The sequence below is a fragment of the Nycticebus coucang genome, chromosome 3 (genome assembly GCF_027406575.1).
Source record: "Nycticebus coucang isolate mNycCou1 chromosome 3, mNycCou1.pri, whole genome shotgun sequence".
In the NCBI taxonomy this organism is placed as follows: Eukaryota; Metazoa; Chordata; class Mammalia; order Primates; family Lorisidae; genus Nycticebus; species Nycticebus coucang.
The window spans coordinates 122722654-122743312 of NC_069782.1; the positions used below are offsets into that span (position 1 = coordinate 122722654).

At 45.0% G+C, this 20659-nt stretch overlaps 1 protein-coding gene across 2 annotated transcripts in view; it reads right to left on the reverse strand.

The window, feature by feature from the left end:
- Window positions 1-20659, reverse strand: part of MYOF (myoferlin) — a 166125-nt gene that overhangs the window by 141707 nt on the left and 3759 nt on the right. For both annotated transcript variants that reach the window (XM_053582730.1, XM_053582731.1), the window contains exon 2: window positions 1724-1779. In XM_053582730.1, the coding sequence (XP_053438705.1) occupies window positions 1724-1779 (56 nt within the window). The remainder of the gene's footprint in view (window positions 1-1723; window positions 1780-20659) is intronic.

Sequence of the window (20659 nt, forward strand, 5' to 3'; positions counted from 1 at the left end):
CTCAATCTGTCTGAGATCAACAAGAGAGTTTCAAGAAGGCTATTAACCTTTTTGTCCTCACCTCATTCAAGGACAAAGATTCTATCTTTGTAGAGATAAATCCCAACTAGATTCCTCTCTGTTTGGGAGAGAAAATGATTTGCAGTGGGAGGAGGGGGAGCTTTCATGGCCTAGTGACTTGGTGAAAATAACAAAGACTTTATTACTGCTCTTATCCAGGGAGGTTTGACCTGGTTTTTGAAAAACCCAATGGGGCTGATCACCAACTTTTTTTTTTTTTTTTTTTTTTGTAGAGACAGAGTCTCACTGTACCACCCTCGGGTAGAGTGCCGTGGCGTCACACGGCTCACAGCAACCTCTAACTCTTGGGCTTACGCGATTCTCTTGCCTCAGCCTCCCGAGCAGCTGGGACTACAGGCACCTGCCACAATGCCCGGCTATTTTTTTGTTGCAGTTTGGCCGGGGCTGGGTTTGAACCCGCCACCCTCGGCATATGGGGCCGGCGCCCTACTCACTGAGCCACAGGCGCCGCCCTGATCACCAACTTTTAAAAAATTAGGGTTTGATGCATGATTGGATAGTTATTTTAAAAAGTTAGACAGAGTAGGAAAATCCTCCTCAGCGGAAAGAATTAAATTTTTACCCTATCTATGAAAATATTAAACACCAAACTACTTACAAAATAGATATAAAATCAATAGTAGGGGGAGGTAAAAAAATCTATATTACATCTCTTCAGTAGGATATTACATGCTCATTAAACTACTTTTGAATGGACTGATATGGGCATATGAAGATATAGTAGTAACAAAAATTAGGAGAGGAAGTTGTATTTCCTATATGATGCTAGTTTGTATTTCAGACTCATATTTTATTAAAATATCCATTCAATAAACACTTACTGATACATCACAGATATTAACAGTAGTGGCTGGCTTCTAGAGAGTGAGACCAAAGTTAATTATTTAACGCTTACCTAAAGTTTTCAAATATTTCTATGTTAAGTACACTGGCCATTACTTTAATCAACATATAAATAGGGCGGCGCCTGTGGCCCAGTCGGTAAGGCGCCAGCCCCATATGCAGAGGGTGGCGGGTTCAAACCCGCCCCGGCCAAACTGCAACCAAAAAATAGCCGGGTGTTGTGGTGGGCGCCTGTAGTCCCAGCTATTTGGGAGGCTGAGGCAAGAGAATTGCTTAAGCCCAGGAGTTGGAGGTTGCTGTGAGCTGTGTGAGGCCACGGCACTCTACCGAGGGCCATAAAGCAAGACTCTGTCTCTACAAAAAAAAAAAAAAAATCAACATATAAATAATAAAAGTCATTACTCAGCTAAGTGTACAAAGTCTCATGTGATACTTTATTAGTCACGCAGATCTGTTTTAAATTATGGCACTTTCTTTCTGACACTCTGGAGATGATCTGATCTCATCCCTTGCTCTGCAGACATGCCCCACACAGGCAGCAGAAGAGGACCAAGGTCAGAGCAAGCTTGCAGCTGTGCCAGGCCTGCCTTGCCACACATCCCCTTACAGGAGATGGTTGTTAGTGTGTTACGTCTTCTTGAACTGCTCTGCTCTCTTGGTGGGCATAAAGGGAGGGATGGATGAGGTAGGGTGAACTCTAAAGATTCTCCTTCTCAAGAGAAGAGTTAACCTCTCACCCCAAGATAAAGCAATCAGATATAGCTTATCCATTAAAACAAAGTTGAAACAATGAAGTTACCTCATTCCAGACAGGGTTGAGTTCATTATCAACTTTCTTTGTTTTCTTTTTCTCATCTGCAAATAAAAAATAAGCGATATCAACTAATCGGAAATAAGAGAATATACCATTCATTTGTTCATTCAAAGAACATTATCTGTAGGCCTTCTAAGTGCCCATATTTCCCCCATGGAAAAGCCTGGGATGGGGGCATCCTGAATCAAAGTTTTCCAAACTGAATGGTGTTTTTGGCCTAAAACATTTTCCTTCCCACCCCCAGGTCTACAAAGACTTAAGGGATCAAAGATTTGAAATCATGGGATAGCTGTGATGCTCCGCCCCCTCTCACCAAGATTCCTTGAGACCTCTGCATCCCCAGCTTGCTCCAGAAAGAAGTCATCAAAGCTGATCTTTGAGGTGCTGGCATCACCATTCTATAGATGAGGGTACTGAAGCTCAGGGAAGTAAAAACTGTGTCTGAGATCACACTTGGCAGGGCACCCTGATTAAACTTGAAATTTCCGCTCTGAAGCCCATGCTGCCTGTGAATATGATGAGACCCCCAACACAGCTTAAAGATTAAGCTGGAATCCCTCCCACAGGCCTTGGTACAAAGTGATTAGGGGATGAACACATTCTAGGACCCTTGGGGAGCTGGGGGTTTCCTCTCCTTCAGGCCCACCTTTTCTGAAGACATGAGGTCTTTCTACTCAGTATCTGAGCGTGGATAGCAGGCCTACCTTGATGAGTACATGTGTAAACCCAGCTAGCACTGACCGTTTCCTTGGAGCAAAGTCCAAAGAGCAGAGCGTTCTCTTGGTTTCCAAACTCCCAAATGCTTACCAAAATAAAAGCTAATCTCTGAGTACAGAATGATTTGTAATCTCCTTAAAAATCTTGGGAGTTATCCATGACTATGTCCATTTCCCCTTCACAGCTAAGGAAACAGAGAAGTTAAGTAATGTAGTTAATGGCACCCAGTTAGTTAAGTGGCAGGGTTAGGATTTGAACCCAGTGACCACACCTTGAACTACTCCTCAGCCGCTGCTTCCCCGTGCTGCTGTGAAACGTAGGAGGCCGTGGGTTTTGTTCAGCTGAATGCCACATTGCTTCAGCTCCCAGCACACAGCTGGTTGTAGGACTAACCACTTCATTCTTCCAGGACCACAGCATAGCAAGGCCATGAATCACCCCGCACTCTGCTACGCATTAATTTTTCCACTTGAGTGGGCATCACACAGCCCCCCTGGCCTCCCTTTCTAGGCCTCAGTGTGACCTTACTCACTGGCTCGCACCGGACCTATGCTGGCTGGGTCTGACTGTGGTTTTCCAGTGTAGCCCACAGAGACCCTCTCTGGATCAGATCCTGAGGTCGCCTAGAAGCTGCCCTGAAATTTCCCCTCCCACACTGCTGTAGTCTCCTCACCCTTCCCTCCCCTCATCTGACATAAACTCTCAATCTTCCTCTGTGGTTACAGCACAAGGAAGTGCTCTTGAGAAAAAGAGGAGTCATGCAAAGGGTTTTTAACTCAAATGGAACTGGATAAAAGGGCATCTGTGCATAATTGAAACAGCTCCCCCTAAATAATCATTTATAGGTGCTGGGCTGTGCTTTTTGCTGCAGCGTCTCTAACTATTGCAACAATCCTCCAAGTCAAACATTGTCGTATCCATTTTACAGACAATAAAATGAAGAGAAGAACACACAAATAATAAGGAAACAGAGCCAGATTTTGAACCTAATTCCCTCTGCTTCCAAAACCTCAGTGTGTTTGCTCCCACACCCTAGTGAGTTACTGAAAGCTGGCAGAAACGCTGGCGAAGGAAGACCCATCAACATCATATGTGTGATTAGCCTGGCATCTGAGGCAATGTCCCACAGGGGAGTCCATGGTCAGGTTTCAGGGTATCCTGAAACTCCCTAAGATCATCTGTTATTATACGCAGAGTATTGTATCTGTGTTTCTGGGGGAAAGAACTTACTGTTTTCACCAAATTCTCGAATGAATTAAGGAATTCCTGCATTAAAAAAGCATAAAATGACACCCCTAGTCTCCTGCCACCTCCCCACTAGCCCTGTTGCCATAACCAGGGCTTGAGAGGTGTGAACTGAGTCCTGAAGGAGTAGATCTGAACCCCAAGGCCATGGCAGACCTTCAAGAGAGAAGAGGGGCAAGTCCAAGAAGTCCCAACAAGAAGGCAGCAAGTAATTTACAGAAACTGGGCACTAGGGTTTGGGATAGACAGAATACGGGTTACTGAGGATGGGATTGAAGCAAAATTCAGTCTCCAAATCCCTAAGACTCTAATCATGGAGCCAAGGCAGGGACAGGAGCTCCAGGGAGGCTGCAGAAGAAGCCAGCACTTGTTAACTTGACATGGGTCACAGCCCAGTTACTGACCTAGGAGATAAGCGTGAGGAGGACACACGCGAGGTTGTCTTGATGCCGAGCCTGGTGCTACTGATCCTCTCCGCAACCCAGAGAGATAGCAATGGGGGACCACGAAAAGATTCACTTGTTCATTCATTCATTCATTCATTCACAAACACTTACATGCACCCTCTGTGTGCCTATAACCGGAAACAGAAGAGTGCAAGATAGTTCTGCTCTTAAAGGTTTCACACATGTAGGTTATGAGCTACTGAACTGAATAAATCTTTATACATGTTTCCACCACTTAGCGAAAAGCCCCTCCATGCTCTTGCCTGCTTCATTCTCATCCTGGAATTCCTTGTCCAGGAACATAAGGGAGAACAATGGAAATGATGACTGACTGGCCAGCTCAGGCTCACACAGCTCAGTTCGCAGAAAGGCTTCACTAAGTAAGTTCTTCCACAAACATTAATCAACTCCTTCATTCTTCCAACCAACAAATATTTTTGAAATAGTACTTGCCAGGCACTGAACTAGGCACTGTAGGAGATATAAAAACACCCTAGGTGTGGTTCCTGCCCTCAAGTGCTCTACAAGGAGGTAGATGTGCCCATAGAAAGACTTGAGGTGGCTCAGGCATGTAATCCCAGCACTTCGGGAGGCTGAGTCAGAAGGATCACTTGAGGCCAGGAGTTTAAGGCCAGCCTAGACAACATAGTGAGACCCCTGTCTCTACAAAAATATATAAAAAATTAGGCTAGCATAATAGTGCTAGGAGGTAGTATTCAGGTGGCTGAGGCAAGAGGATTGCTCAAGACCAGGTCAAGGATGTAAGGTTTCAAGGAGCTATGATTATGCCACTGCACTGTAGCCTGGGTGACAGAGTGGGTCCCTGTCTAAAAAAGGAAAGGAAGGAAGGAAGGAAGGAAGGAAGGAAGGAAGGAAGGAAGGAAGGAAGGAAGGAAGGAAGGAAGGAAGGAAGGAAGGAAGGAAGGAAGGAAGGAAGGAAAGAGAGAGAGCGAGAGAGAGAAAGAAAGAAAACTTCAGTTGCTATCAGAGAGATATATATGCAAATGCAAATTCAGAGGGGAAGAAAGTGACTACAGGCTGTGTGAACCAGGTTAGGCCTCAGAGAAGCAGAGGCTGAGCTAGAAACTGAAGGACAAGGAGGGATTGAAAATATGGAGGGACGGGCGGCGCCTGTGGCTCAGTGAGTAGGGCGCCGGCCCCATATGCCGAGGGTGGCGGGTTCAAACCCAGCCCCGGCCAAACTGCAACAAAAAAATAGCCGGGCGTTGTGGCGGGCGCCTGTAGTCCCAGCTACTCCGGAGGCTGAGGCAAGAGAATCACTTAAGCCCAGGAGTTGGAGGTTGCTGTGAGCTTGTGTGAGGCCACGGCCCTCTACCGAGGGCCATAAAGTAAGACTCTGTCTCTACAAAAAAAAAAAAAAAAAAGAAAAGAAAATATGGAGGGAGAAAGAAAAGCCATGGAGGAGGGGAGAACCGGTCTTGTCTCAGACCCCACACGGCCTAATGGCCAGAACCAAGGGATGTGCAGGGGGTAGAGGGCAGGTGTGCTGTGTGGGATGGTTGCAGTCACACTGTGAAGACTTGACCATCAGGCTAAGCTTCACTTGACTAATATAAGTACTTAAGGGAAGGGGAGTTAGAAACTGAACTTTATGCCTTAAAAAACTTCATAATCCAGTGAAAAACCAAGTTGCCCAGCATTCTCCCAATACATACGCCTGACCACATGATGCCATTGACCACAGACCGGGTGGAGCTGCTCAGCTGGAACTTCTCACAGCTCTGGGCATTTGGCGCAGGGTGCTAATGTCGCAGTGCAGGCCAGGAGGCACTGCTAAGCCCTGTACATGCATCATTTCATTCAACCCTGCTGGAAAGCACCACTGTTCTCCTCAGTCTGCAGATAAGCCAAGAGATCCCAGAAAGGTTAGGTAATTCTCTGGGATCACAGAGCTAGGAAGATACCTCTAACCAGGGCTAGCGTAGCATTTAACCACTGCACTCTCCTATCTCCCGTCTAATAAGGAAAAATTAAGCAGCTGCCATTAGCTCCTACCTTACTAGAGAAACACAGCTTAGTCTCTTCCAAGAAAGACACTCTGATTTTTATTAAAATGTGTGTATATTCCATTTTATTGAAAACCCATTCTCTCGCTTAAACATGTCAGGCAAAAAAAAAAAAAAAAAAAAAGTAGATAAATTCTTTTCTTATCAGTAGCCACAGAGTCGCACATTTATATTATTCAATTTTGTATTCTACTCCTTTTTTTAAAAGAAGGTCAGAGTTATAGGCACTAAACAGGAAACTCCCTCTCCTTTCCCCTACCTCACCTGCCCTCCCTCCCCCTGCCTGGCTCCAAGTTTATTAAGATAACTGTTTCTTCCTATGGAGAGAAATTAAATACTTTCCATCCAGAACATAACAAGTGTCTCAAATGCAGAGCACACTGTGGCCCATGGCTCAAGGCATTCTTTGGGACATTTCCTGTTTTTTGATTTGTTAAGCCTGCTTCTGAGTCAGTTCTGTGAAGGTCATGGCTGCAGTAATTACCCAAATGCCAGCCAATCAACAAGGTTTCCCCCAAAACTACATGGCTCCTCGCCAAGCCTTCCCATCTCTTAGAACAATTTCCTCTGCTGTTCACCTGCCAGACAGTGTGTTAGACCCTTACTGAAAAGGCCTGAGGTGTGTTGGACTGTTATTGAAAAGACACCAGGACCTCTAAGACTAGCTTGCTATAGGGTGGCGCCTGTGGCTCAAGGAGTCAGGCCCTGGCCCCATATACCAGAGGTGGCACGTTCAAACCCAGCCCTGGCCAAAAAAAAAAAAAAAAAAAAAGACTAGCTTGCTACACATTTGTGCAAGTGGCCAGGGGCAATGGTTCATTTTAGGTGTCAAGTTGGCTGGGCTGAGGTGAACAGTTGTTTGGTCGAACACTAGCCTAGATGTTGCTGTCAAGGTATTTTGTAGACCTGATTAACATTTATGATCAGTTAACTCTAAGCAAATTAACCTCCATAATGCATATGACCTCATCCAAAGAGTTGAAGGTCTTAAGGAAAAAACTGAAGTTTCCCAAAAAAAGAAATTCTGCTTTAAGACTATAACATAAAAACCCTACCCAAGGCTCGGTGCCTGTAGCACAAGTGGTTATAGCACCAGCCACATGCACCGAGGCTGGCAGGTTTGAGCCCGGCCTGGGCCAGCTAAAAAACACTGACAACTGCTACAAGAAAATAGCTGGGCGTTGTGGCTGTTTTTTTTTTTTTTTTAATTCTACCCCAGTTTCCAGCCTGTTGGCCTGCCCTACAGATTTTGGACTTAAGACCATAACATTAACTCTTATCTGAATTTCTAGCCTACCAGCCTGTCCCACAAATTTCATACTTGCCAGCCCCTACAATTGCGTGAGCCGGTTCTTTAAATCTTCCCCTCCCTCCCTCAATCCCTCTTACTCTCTGTAAGATGCACATAATACTGATCCTGTTTCCGTGGAGAATCCTGACTAATCTAACCAGTAACACCAGGTGCCCATGGAAACAATAGCACCTACAACAGTAACTTATTTTATTTTATTTTGAGACAGAGTCCCACTATGTCGCCCTGGTTAGAGTGCGATGGTGTCACAGCTCACAGCAACCTCAAACTCTTGGGCTTAAGCAACTCTTTTGCCTCGGCCTCCCAAGGAGCTGGGACTACAGGCGCCCGCCACAATGCCCGGCTATTTCTCACCTCGATTATTGGAAAAACGACCTCCTAACTTACTCCATCTGCACTTGTTCTTCTGCTATTTTTTGTTGCAGTTGTCATTATTGTTTAGGTAGCCTGAGCTAGGTTCGAACCCTCCAATCCATGTGTACGTGGCTGGCGCTGTAACCACTGTGCAATGGGCGCCAAGCCCTAAATGCTTCCAAATACTCACCGTCTCAATGACCCTAATAATCCTGCAGGAAAAAGGACAGATACTGGGCCTGCACTTCTGACTAGACTTTCCAGACTTTTGAATCAGTGAATTAATTCTCCATTACTTTGAGCTGTTATCTTGGGAAAAGATAAGGCTCAACCAGCGAGCTCAGGGTCCTTCATGTAAACCGATGAATTCAGATGAGATCATCTCAAAGTTTTCCTACAAGTCAAGTATATGAGCCTTACTAAGTGCCTACAAATCCTGCACGGTTACATTGCTGTGTCTTATGGAAATGGCCTCAGGAAAAGTGGGGGTGCCCCAAGAAACTTAGCTCTAGATCAATAATATCTCCAGGTTCAGCAACAAGTCTACACTTGACCTCACATTCAGAAGTACTTTATCTGTTCTGGTTCTCTGAGTCATGGCTCCTTTCTTCTGAGAAATCAGCAGTCACATACAAATTCACTCATGATTTTGCCTAAAATTTCAGAGTCCTGAAGCCCACCCATACACAGCTAAGTGCTCTGAACTAGTTACTGTTCCCAGTGCTTCCCATGGATTCTCCCACTTGTCACAACCCTTAAGTGGTAAGTTCTATTATGAGACACAGAGAGGTTAAGCAACTTCTTAGAGGTCACACAACTAGTAAATGATGGAACCTAGATTCAAATCCTGGCAGACAAGGACACAGAACAGTTTCCAAAGTTGGATTGACACCAAATAGTGACTCTTTAAATGCTGGGAGTTTCTTTTTTTTTTTAAGAGACAGAATCTCACTGTCACCCATGCTGGAGTGCAGAGGAGCAATCACAGCTCACTGCAGCCCCAAACTCCTAGGCTCAAGCCATCTTCCCTTCTCAGCCTCTTGAGCAGCTACACATGCACTGCTATTAAATTTTTTTTAAAGATAAGGTCTTGCTATATTGCCCAGGCTCGTCTCAAACTCCTGGCCTCAAGAGATCATCCCACTTCATCATCCCAAAATTGTGGGATTCCAGGCGTGAGCCACCATATCCAGGCTGGGACTGAATTTTATTAATATTGTTTTCCCCTAATCAAGCTAAATCTCCACACATAAAGGTACAACAACTTCTCCCTTCAGAATGGGAGAAGATATTTGCATGCTGTGAATCTGACAAGGGGCTGATAAATAGAATTTACAGAGAACTCAAGCTAATCAACAAGAAAAGAGCAGACAATCCCATTTATAAGTAGGCAAGAGATACGAACAGAACCTTGTCTGAAGAAGACAGACAAAAGGTCAACAAACACATGGAAAAAATATTCATCATCCCTAATCATCAGAGAAATGTAAATCAAAACCACCCTCAGGTATCACCTAACCACAGTGAGAATATCCCATATCACAAAGTCCCAAAGTCACAGATGCTGGTGTGGATGTGGAGAGAAGGGAACACTTTTATATCACAGATGGGATTGAAAACTAACACAGCCTTTATGGAAAGAAGTATGGAGAATCCTCAAAGAGCTAAAAGTAGACCTTCCATCTGATTCTGCAATCCCATCACTAGGTATCTATCCAGAAGAAAGAAAAAATTATTTTACCATGAGGATATTTGCTCTAGAATGTTCATCACAGTTCATTTCACGATTGCCAGGATGTAGAATCAACCCAAGTGCCCATCTTAGGTTGATTCTACATCCTGGCAATCGTGAAATGGATGGATTAATAATAATAACCCATGAATGGATTAATAAACTGTGGTATATGTATACCATGGAATATTATTCAGCTATAAAAAAGATGGAGAATTTACATCTTTTGTATTAACCTGGATGGAGCTGAAGAACTTTCTTCTTAGTAAAGATATACAGAATGGAAAAGCAAGTATCTAATGTACTCAATACTAATATGAAATCAATAGATAAGCAACTATAGGCCCATCTGAGAAAAACACAATTACTTTCAAGTGGGGGTTGGGGGAAAGGAGAGAGACTGGTAAGCTCTCACTCAATGGACACAATGTAAAGGGATACAGCACATCCCCGGGTGAAGATTTCAACTATAACTTGAACTTTACTTAACAAACACAAACAATATAACAATCATTTGTACCCTCATATTAATCTGAAATAAATTTTTTAAAAATATATTGTTATTCCCCCCCCCACCAGAGTGCTTAATACACAGTAATTTCTCTATGATTTGAGTGAATCGTACTTTGTAAATTCATCTAAGTATCATTACTAGGGTTGTACAAAGTGCTTTGCTCAGAGCCTAGTACACAGTAAGCACTAAATAAACAAAAGCTATTAGATATTTCTTATTACAGCACCAGGGCAGCCCCCCTTGCATGCCCAGAGGGATTCCCAGGCTGTGGAGGTCTGAAGGGCGGGGCCCGAGCAAGTGCCCAGTGAGGTCCGGGACAGCCCTGGCGGAATCATTTTCCACTCCGGCCTCGGAGGCCCACTGGGGGCAGCTATGGGCAGTGACTACTCCTCACTGACAACCTGGTAGCCACTGAGACTGAGGTGACTTCTGCAGGAACTAGTGGGCAGAGAAGGCTCTGGCAAGAGCCAGCAGGAAACCCCTGAGCCCTCAGGACCTGAGAGAGACCTGGGGATGCACAGAGACACATGGCCCGCCAGGTGAACCTCTCGAAAGGAGTCCCTTTGAATTTTTTCTTTCCAACCCTGCCTGCCACTACTCTGGGAGGATGTTGCCAAACGGATTCTAGGAGAAAGGCATTTTGGCCAAGTGGCAACTGTAATACAAAGCAAGGCTGTTTGGTAGGTTTCTGACGCAGTCACTGTATCACTGATAAGCAGGAATGCCCAGGCAAAAGGGCAGGATGGGTGACTGCTCCCCTTTCTGCACCCAGTGGTCTCTAGAAATGCCCTGTACCAGCTCTTGACTCAAACCCAAATCATCTAAGGGAACTGCACTGACATCCGGCCAATTTGGACAACTCAGACAGGATCTACCTCCTAAAAGCTGATGCTGGATTTTGGTCATGTTCCAGCTCCACTAACTGCCAGGGCTGCTGGGAGTGGTGGCCCAGGCTCCTGAATTGACTGCATTGGTGTTTATTTCGTGTGTGAGAATCCACTCTAGCAGAGCACATTAAACACATTCACATCTCTTCCTTAGAAGGAGGGTGTTAGGATCCCCATTTTACAGATGAGGAAACTGAGTATCACTGATGTTCACTGACTTGCCCAAGACCACAGAGCCAGCAAGCAGCAGAGCTGAGCTTCAGCCTCAAGTCGGCCTTATTTCCAAACCTGTGCTCTTAACTTCCACCACAGCCCCAGGGTGCCAGTAATCAGCTATGTGACTTTGGGCTACTTACTCCAACTCTCTGTATCTAAATTTCTTCATATCTAATGCCCAGGAATAATAGCTTCCATATAGAGGGCTTCACATGTACCAAGCACTCTTCTGAGGTCTTTGTAGATGTTACCTACTATTATTATCCTTATTTTGAGGCATAATAAAGTTAAGTAGCTTGTCCAGGGTCACCTGCCAGTAAGAAACAAAGTCAGAATTTGAATGTGGGTGTTCTGGTTCCTACACCTTATAACCTCTCCGGCTTCTGACTGGCATGTTCCTGAAACATAATTTGCTAGGGGATGAATTAATGTGGGTATTCAGCAAATTCACAAGGAACCCAGTTAGCGAGATGGAGCCTACAGGGCCTCCCAAGGTCCTAGTATCTTGTCAAAGGAGGAAAGAGTTTCAGTAGGGATGAAATGACAAAGAAAAAGTGCCCAGGACACAGAGGCATTGCTAGTATGTGTTGGATTAGAATCATCAACTGCTACCCTCAGGCCAGCACTCAGAGGATGCGGCTCTCTGCCCTCCCTGTCTCCAGGAGATAGGATCCATCCAGAGGAAATAAAATAGTCACATAAAAGGGCTTCGATGCCAGGTGCGGTGGCCCACACCTGTAATTCTGGCAGTTTGGGAGGCTGAGGCAGGAGGATTTGCTGGAGCTCAGGAATTCAAGACCAGCCTGAACAAAAGCAAGACTTCATCTCTACTATAAATAGAAAAATTAGCCAGGCCTGGTGATGTGCGCCTGCAGTTCCAGCTACTCAGGAGGTTGAGACTGGAGGATCACTTGAGCCCAAGAGTTCAATGTTCCAGTGTGCTAAGATGATGCCACTGCACTCTACCCAGGGCCACAGAGCGAGACCCTGTCTCTCAAAAAACAGAGGTTTAAAAACAAAAGCAAAACTCTATGTCAAACATCTTGATAATTAGATACTATCCTTCCTAAGCAAAAAACTTCCAGGTAAATTTACCCTCAGCTCCAGACCCTGGTGTCCCACAGTTAATCTCTTTACATGGGATGTTTGCCATTGCAGTGAGATTTTAATCCACTTTGCTCAGCTTTCCTTCTGATATTGTAAATGGTTTTAACCTCTGGAGTCCTTAGGGAGCTGGACTGGTTGTTTGCTGCAGTTCTGAGGGAAAGCTGGGAGTCAGGGTGTCTGTGGGCTGTTATTTGTCAGCGGGGCTTGGGACAGGGACAGAGGTGGAATTAAAGCAAAAGAGAGACCAAGCACAGAGAAAACCAGCCATGCCCTAAGCAGCAGGAGAGCACCTGGGACCAAGAGTCTCAAGACCCAGGTTCTAGTCCTTCCTTGCCTTTTCCTGAGTACACAACTTTGCTCTGTCTCTTCATCACTGAGTCTCGACATGCTCATCTGCAAAATGGGTATAAACACCTGCCTTCAGCATGGGCCTTCCAGTGCTGTGGAGAACAAAGGACAGGCCCCTTCCCAAGGGTATGTCACACAGGGGAAGGGATCACCATGGGTCTTGCACCCTGGGGTAAACCAGAGGACATTTGGAGCCCCAGACAAAGCCTCTGAGGACAGAGGTGTCCAGGCCAGAGGTGGTCTGACTAGATGCCCCCAGGGATGGCTTTGCCCAAGGAAGTGTAATGAGTAGGAGATGGAAGCTGGATTGCCAGCCATATAGGATCTGAGCCCTGAGTCGGTGTGCATGACCACAGGACAGGCCAAGTGCAGAGGTGGCCAGGACCAAGCGCTCAGCACTGCATAGGGACAATAGAGGGGTTTGTTTGTGTCCCAAATCTGCCTACATCTTGCAGTGGGACCTTTGACGAGGTATTTAACCTATCCTACCCAAGATTAGATTTTTTAAGCTCTTAAATGAGAATTTCTTTTTTATTTTTATTTGCATATATTGGTGAGAAACTAAATGAATAAATTAAAATTAAATAATACAGGTGAAGCACTTAGCGTAGTGCTTAACAGCTGGTAAACTCGCAGCATCAGTTTAATGTGTTGATGGTGATTCTAGGGGTTTAAACTCATTGCACTCTTTTGGTTTTTTTTTTTTTTTTCTGAGACAGAGTCTCACTCTGTCACCCAGGGTGGAGTGCCGTGGCATCATCATAGCTCACAACAACCTCAAATTCTTGGGCTTAAATGATCCTCTTGCCTCAGTCTCCTCAGTAGCTGGGACTATAGGCACCCACGATAATGCCCAGCTAGTTTTTCTATTTTAGTAGAGATGGGGTCTCACTCTTTCTCAGGCTGGTCTTGAACTCCTGGACTCAGCAATCCACTCACCTCGACGTCTCAGAGTGCCAGGATTACACACCTGAGCCACCACGCCAGCCTCACTGCATTCTTAATTCACCAAACTCCAGCGCTCTTTCACAGCTTAGGCCATAAAATGCTTGCAGTCAGGGCCAGGCCTGGCTTGTTCTCCACCCCACACACAGAGCGGGGCGTACTGCCTGGCGGCGTGTGTTCCTGGTCAATGCTTGTTGAATGGATCCGTGTTTGGAAGGAGGCAGCAGCAGCAGCAAAAAGATGAGGGAGAGAGGCAGGGAACGTCCAAGCAGTGAAGTCAGACAGTAAGGAGAGGTAGGCAAAAATATAATTTTTATTTTAGTTATTAAAAGGGAGATAGGGAAAGGATTTTTTTTCAATCTATCAGCTGTGCCAGTGGGATGCAAAAGGCGAGGAAGGTAATAAACCGGCTTGCAGAGTGCAATGAAGTGCAGCCCCACCCTGTCAGTTAAATATTAGGGTTTTAAAACTTTACATATAATAAATAAAGTTTTAGTCTCCACTAACAAAAGAGGGCTCATACTTGGTTATCAAGGGAACTGACTCACTGCTAAGCTATGTCACCTCCGAGCCTCTGAGTCAGAGCATGTCATAAAGGCTTTCCTTACCCTCACTGCAGGGTCAACTCACCCCAGGAGGGTTGTGTTTCTTTTTTCTTTTAAAAAGATTTTGTAATCTGGGTTTGCTTCTTTCCTCTTTTAGACTGGATGCAAATGACCCCACAAACCAAGCAACTCAATCTGTTCAGAGGGGGTTGGCAGTGAGCACAGGTTGTGGGCTGTGTCCCCATCCATGCTGAGCTCAAGGCATATGCCTGGGCAATCTGGAATCCTGCTAAACCTCACCTGTCTCTGTCTCAGCTCCCTCACAGGAAAAATGAAGCTAATGATAATAATACCTACATCCTTAAAATGAAATGGGGATTAAGACAGGACACACGGGTGTGGGCACGATGTAAGAGTTTAATAAATGGTGGTGGTGGTAGTTGCTATTTATTGCTCAGGCTGCTCACCCCTGCCCAGGACTCCAGGAGACCTAAGCAGCAATGAATGTTTCAAAGCACTTTCTATGAGCTTCCATTTTATTTATGTTGATATTCATAATAATATTCCGAGGTAGAGACTATTATCCTCTCTATTTTATAGACAAGGTAACCAAGGTACAGTCCTAGGCCACAGAACAATGTGTGATCAAGGATGGACTGCACATACTGTTGCAGGAAGACGAGGCCCAAGGGAGAGAAAGAGCACCCAAACACCACGTTTATAAGAGGAAGGGCTTTATTCACCAACCGGGAGCTTGCAGGATAGAAGAATTCCACATGGCCGCGCTTCCTGACTGCCTTGGTCTTTCTCTTTTTATTGACAGTCAAAAAGTTCCACCCCACAGGTACCCTTCTCATTGGCCAGTTTGAATCAAGCGGGAGATGCTATTCCCACCCCTACAGAACTACAGGATTTCACAGAACTTGGAAATTTCCAAGTTCCAGGAAGTGAAGTTTACAAATTCCCAAGAGCTGAGTCACCATAAAGAAGACCCTGCAAGTGTATCCTTGTGATCTCCTTAAGACCTGTTCTTCTAGACCTCACCCTTCTCAGGTATCCTCTCTCAATACAATGGTGGTTTCATAGATTACAATATCACAATCTGCCTGTTCAGATACACAACTACTTACTGCTGTGTTACATCTGCCTACAGTATTCAGTACAGTCACCTGCTAGGGGCTAGTAGCCTAGGAGCAGCAGGCCGTGAGCCCATAGCCTAGGTGTGCGTAGGCCGTATCATGTAGGTTTATGTGAATGCACTCCGATGTTTGCACAAGGATGAAATCACCAGATGATGAATTTCTCAGAACACAGCCCTGTGCGTAAATGACATATAACCATACAGAAAAGCCAGGACTCATTTCTGCTGCTACCTGCCCCGTCCCATACAGTCGTCAGTATCCATGTGTGCTTGTGTACATTTACATTAATTAAAGTCAATATTAAAATGTCAATTTCTCAGTCATAGAAGACACACTTCAGCAATCAGTATCCACGTGTGGACACTGTTAAACTAGCCAGGGCACATCTTGAATATTTCTATTTTCACAGAAACTTCTGTTAGACAGTGCTGCTTTAAATAACTTAGCACACAGTAAGCTCACAAATAAATGATTGGCAAATGAAGTAAAACAAATTAGTAAAATAGTTTGTTTTAAGCCGAGGGCGGTGGCTCACAACTGTAATCCCAGCACTCTGGGAGGCCAAGGCGGGAGGATTGCTTGAGGTCAGGAGTTCATGAAAATCCTGATAGCTGGGTATAGTAGCAGGCACCTGTAGTCCAAACTACTTGGGAGGCTGAGGCAAGAGAATTGCTTCAGCCCAAGAGTTTGAGGTTGCTGTGATCTATGACACCACAGCACTCTACTGGGACAACAAAGTGAGACTCTGTCTCCAAAAAAAAACAAGTCTGTTTTATTTGCACAAAACTGACTAGTTATTTTTGATAAAATGTGAACTCAATCTAGACTCTTTTCCAGATATATAGCTTCACTTTTTGAAAGGAGAGCTTAGAGCGGCACCTGTGGCTCAGTCGGTAAGGCGCCGGCCCCATATACCAAGGGTGGCGAGTTCAAACCCAGCCCTGGCCGAACTGCAACAAAAAAATAGCTGGGCGTTGTGGCGGGCGCCTGTAGTCCCAGCTACTCGGGAGGCTGAGGCAAGAGAATTGCTTAAGCCCAGGAGTTGGAGGTTGCTGTGAGCTGTGTGATGCCCTGGCACTCTACCGAGGGCCATAAAGTGAAACTCTGTCTCTATGAAAAAAAAAAAAAAAAAAGAAAGGAGAGCTTAAAGGTCCTGCATCAGTGCTGTCCCTAATCCAGCCCACTAATTTTTCACTTTATAATGTGCAAAGAGAGCCGGACTTTAAGAGAGGAGTGAGGATAAACACCTATTTTAGATTCAGGCCCCATAAATACAGCACCTTACCTGATTTTTACAGCCTTCAAACTGGGGAAACTAAAATGAAGAGAGGTTTCTTGATCTTTATGAGACCAAAGCCATATGTCAAGGTCAGAGGTGGGCTGAGGTTCCCCTGGCTTCCTGCTTCTGCACCTGCGCTGGCCTCGGAGAGCCACCCCATCCAGCCCTGCCCGCACCCATCAGGCAAATACTCCGGCTGGGAAGAACAGTCTGATGTCCCATTTCCCAGCAGAATGTGAGGAAAGATGGCCAAAGTAGCCTGCCTAGAGTGGTTTTCTTATTAACTCAATTGTTCAGCTTCCTTAGTATCTTTCATTGTTAGTTTCTTCCTTCAGATTCCAGCCCTGGAATGAGCTTCTTCTGCATTTGCCTGAACTAGTAAAGCTTCTGACTAGCCTCCCTGACTAGTGCTAATCTATTATTCCCGTTGCTTCCTAGCAGCTCACCACTAGTTCACGAGCAAAGCACAACCCTAATCGTGCCAGATTACTCCTCTGTCCCCATCACCACAGATGCCCGCCGCTCCCGGATCCTTTTGTGTTGTCCCAAAGCCTGGAATGTCTTTCTTCCTATTATTTCTGTTGAATTTCCATTCATCCCTTAAGACCAACTCAAATAACAATTTCTCCACGAAGCTTTTCATTCATTCATTCTTTTTTTCTTTCTTTTTTTTTTGAGACAGAGCCTCAAGCTGTCACCCTGGTTAGAGGGCCGTGGCATCACAGCTCACAGCAATCCCGAACTCCTGGGCTCAAGCAATTCTCCTGCCTCTGCCTCCGAAGTAGCTGGGACTACAGGCGCCCGCCACAATGCCCAGCTTTTTGGTTGCAGCCGTCATTGTTGTTTGGCGGGCCCAGGCTGGATTCAAACCCGCCAGCTCAGGTGTATGCAGCTGGCGCCTTAACCACTTGAGCCACGGGTGCCGAGCCTCCATTCATTCATTCTTAACTTGCAATTTTTGTATGTCTATTATGGTTTATACCTCACACTTGTGTTGTAACTATAGTAGAACCTCCATAGTTGGCTGCCTCTCTACACTGACTACCTCCTTAATTTGATCTAATTTTCATAAACTGGACATGCACCACAAATACATATCAGTACAGTAGGCCTAGTTTCTTATGTTAACCACCTTCATATGTTGACCAGATAGTTACAGACCTTTGGGTGGTCAACTTACAGAGGTTCTACTGTAATCGGCCCCCTAGGCCTCGAAGACCTCCTTATGCGTAGTTTTCTAGCCTTGGTTCTTGACACATCTGATATATATTGTAAGATTCCATGAAAGTAACTGTTATCAAATAAAGAAGGACATTTATTGATTCCCATATGCAGTGTCACACATTTATTCATTTAATCCTCAAATATCCCTGCAAAGTAGGAGGTATAATTTAGAACACTGAAGCTGGCTGGGCTCATTGGCTCACGTATATAATCCTTGTACTCTGGGAGGCAAAGACAGGCTAGTTGTTTGAGAGCTCAGGAGATAGAGACCAGTGCAAGCAAGATCAAGACCCCACGTCTACTGAAAGTAGAAAGATTAGCCTGGCATTATGGCAGGCACCTGTAGTCCCAGATACCCAAGAGTCTGAGGTTGCTCTGAGTTATGATGACACCATGGTACTCAACCCCAGGGCAACAGAGTGAGACTCTGTCTCAAAAAGAAAAAAAAAAAAAAAGAACACTGAAACTAAAGAGTTTATTTGCTCATGAGCATTAAGAAGAAAGGGATAGGGCGGCGCCTATGGTTCAGGGAGTAGGGCGCCGGCCCCATATGCCAAGGGTGGCGGGTTCAAACCCAGCCCCGGCCAAACTGCAACAAAAAAATAGCCGGGCGTTGTGGCGGGTGCCTGTAGTCCCAGCTGCTCGGGAGGCTGAGGCAAGAGAATCGCGTAAGCCCAGGAGTTAGAGGTTGCTGTGAGCCGTGTGATGCCACAGCACTCTACCCAAGGACAGTACAGTGAGACTCTGTCTCTACAGAAAAAAAAAGAAGAAAGGGATAGTGATCTGGATTCTCATCCAGGCATCCTTGGCCCTAAAGGCCAATACCTTTGCAGCCCACTGCCCAATAAGAACTTAGCTGAAAAGCTTAAGGTGCCAGATGTGCACAGATACTTCTGAATGAGAACTGTACCCAGACATGCCCAAGCCATAGCGCCGTTCTGAAAGAGGATACCCAAGAAGGGTGAGGTCTAGAACAGGTCTTCTCAAGGATACACATGCAGGGTCCTCTCCACAGTGACTCAGCTCTTGGGAATCTGTAAACGTAACTTCCTGAAACTTGGAAATTTCCAAGTTCTGTGAAATCCTGTAGTTCTATAGGGGTGGGAATAGCATCTCCCGCTTGATTCAAACTGGCCAATGAGAAGGGTACCTGCGGGGTGGAACTTTTTGATTGTCAATAAAAAGGGAAAGACCAAGGCAGTCGGGGAGCGCGGCCATTTGAAATTCTTCTATGCTGTAAGCTCCTGGCTGGTGAATAAAGCCCTTCCTCTTATAAACGTGGTGTTTGGGTGCTCTTTCTCTCTGTTGGGCCTTGTCTTCTGCAACAGTTCAATAGAACAGCTGTTCAACAGAAATTACACAGTGGGTAAGGTGGCCAGTGCCCTATCTTGGCATTCTAAGTATGTGTGTTATAGATCACTGGAGGTTTCACATATGAATTCTCGACATAACTGGCAGCTTCACGTTTTCTTTGCCAAGAACAAGAATGAATGAAGTCTAAGCGAGTGATTTGCCTCTGAGTAGCAGGTGCTAGGAACTGGTTGTGCTCAGCATTCAGGAATGTGTGGAGCAGTTCTTTGCTTATCCACACACACCTGAGAGAATACTGAGTGCAATTCTGCCTGAAAGAAGAGAGACTGGCTGACTTCCCATTGCCCCCTTCAGGACTAGAAATCAATGGCTTTATTACACCAAGATGTCTCAACTCTCCTGCCAGGTCTTTGCTTTCATGGTCAACATTTAAAGTGTATATTCAACATCAGCAAAATGCTAGGTGTTACAGAGGATATAAAAAATCCCACATCTTCTTTACAAGGCCAAAGTCTAGGGCAGTGGTTCTCAACCTTCCTAATGCCATGGCCCCTTAATACAGTTCTTAAGGGTCACAATGCAACCCAGAGGCTGGTCTAGGGGAATGAAAAAACTCACCAGTTATCAGAAAAGAAACTCTAGCTAGACAAATACCAGCAGCCAGGCTGAAGGTATGCAGGTAAGATATGTTGTGAAGGAGGAAAAGAAAAACAAAAAACTAAGACATGTTAATTAACTTCTAAAAGGCAACTGTAGCTTTATAATTGCCTGAGAGCCTCCTTGGGGAGTGTACCTTTGAGAGTTCCCAGGCTTCAATAAGGTGGGGCCACTTTCATTAAGCAGTGAATCTCCAAGCCCTGTTCTTCTGGAAGTGATAGGGATAACTCAGTAGATTAAGCGCTTTTGCTTTCCTGATCATTTTGTTAATATAGTACAGTGGTTTTATGGGAGTACCCACATGGTATCATTGTTGAACTACCCTGTTTCCCCGAAAATAAGACATCCTCCGAAAATAAGACCTACTTACAGGAAAATAAGATGTCCCCTGAAAATAAGACCTAGCGCATCTTTGGGAGCACACCTTAAAATAAGACACTGTCTTATTTTCGGGGAAACAGGGTAGTAGGAACCTTCTTGACCAGTCCTGTGAAGCCCAAGAGGTGAGCCAAGGCTCTGTGTGGGCAACTCAAAGGTGCCTCAACAGACCACAGTGAACAAGGGGCATGAGATTTTTCTCCCATCTTACTTCCTCATTCTTAAATGGAATCTCATAGTTTTGGTACCTATTCAAAAGATTATTTTTAAAAAAAATCCTTGGTGTTAATGCCCCCAACTGAAAAAAAAAAAAAAATCAACTGTGAAATTCCAAATAGCAAAGTAGCTCTTACTAAAAATAGGCAAGTATCTATTGGATAAGTCACAACCATTAGGAATCTCTAGAGATTTACTTCCTTTCAGATAAGCCATTACAGTCCTATTTTTCAAAAGGAAAAAAAAGGGGTTCTCATACAAGTTAAGTGGTTTGCCTAAGGCTACAAAGTTTGACATGCTAATTGGAGAATGGCTCTAG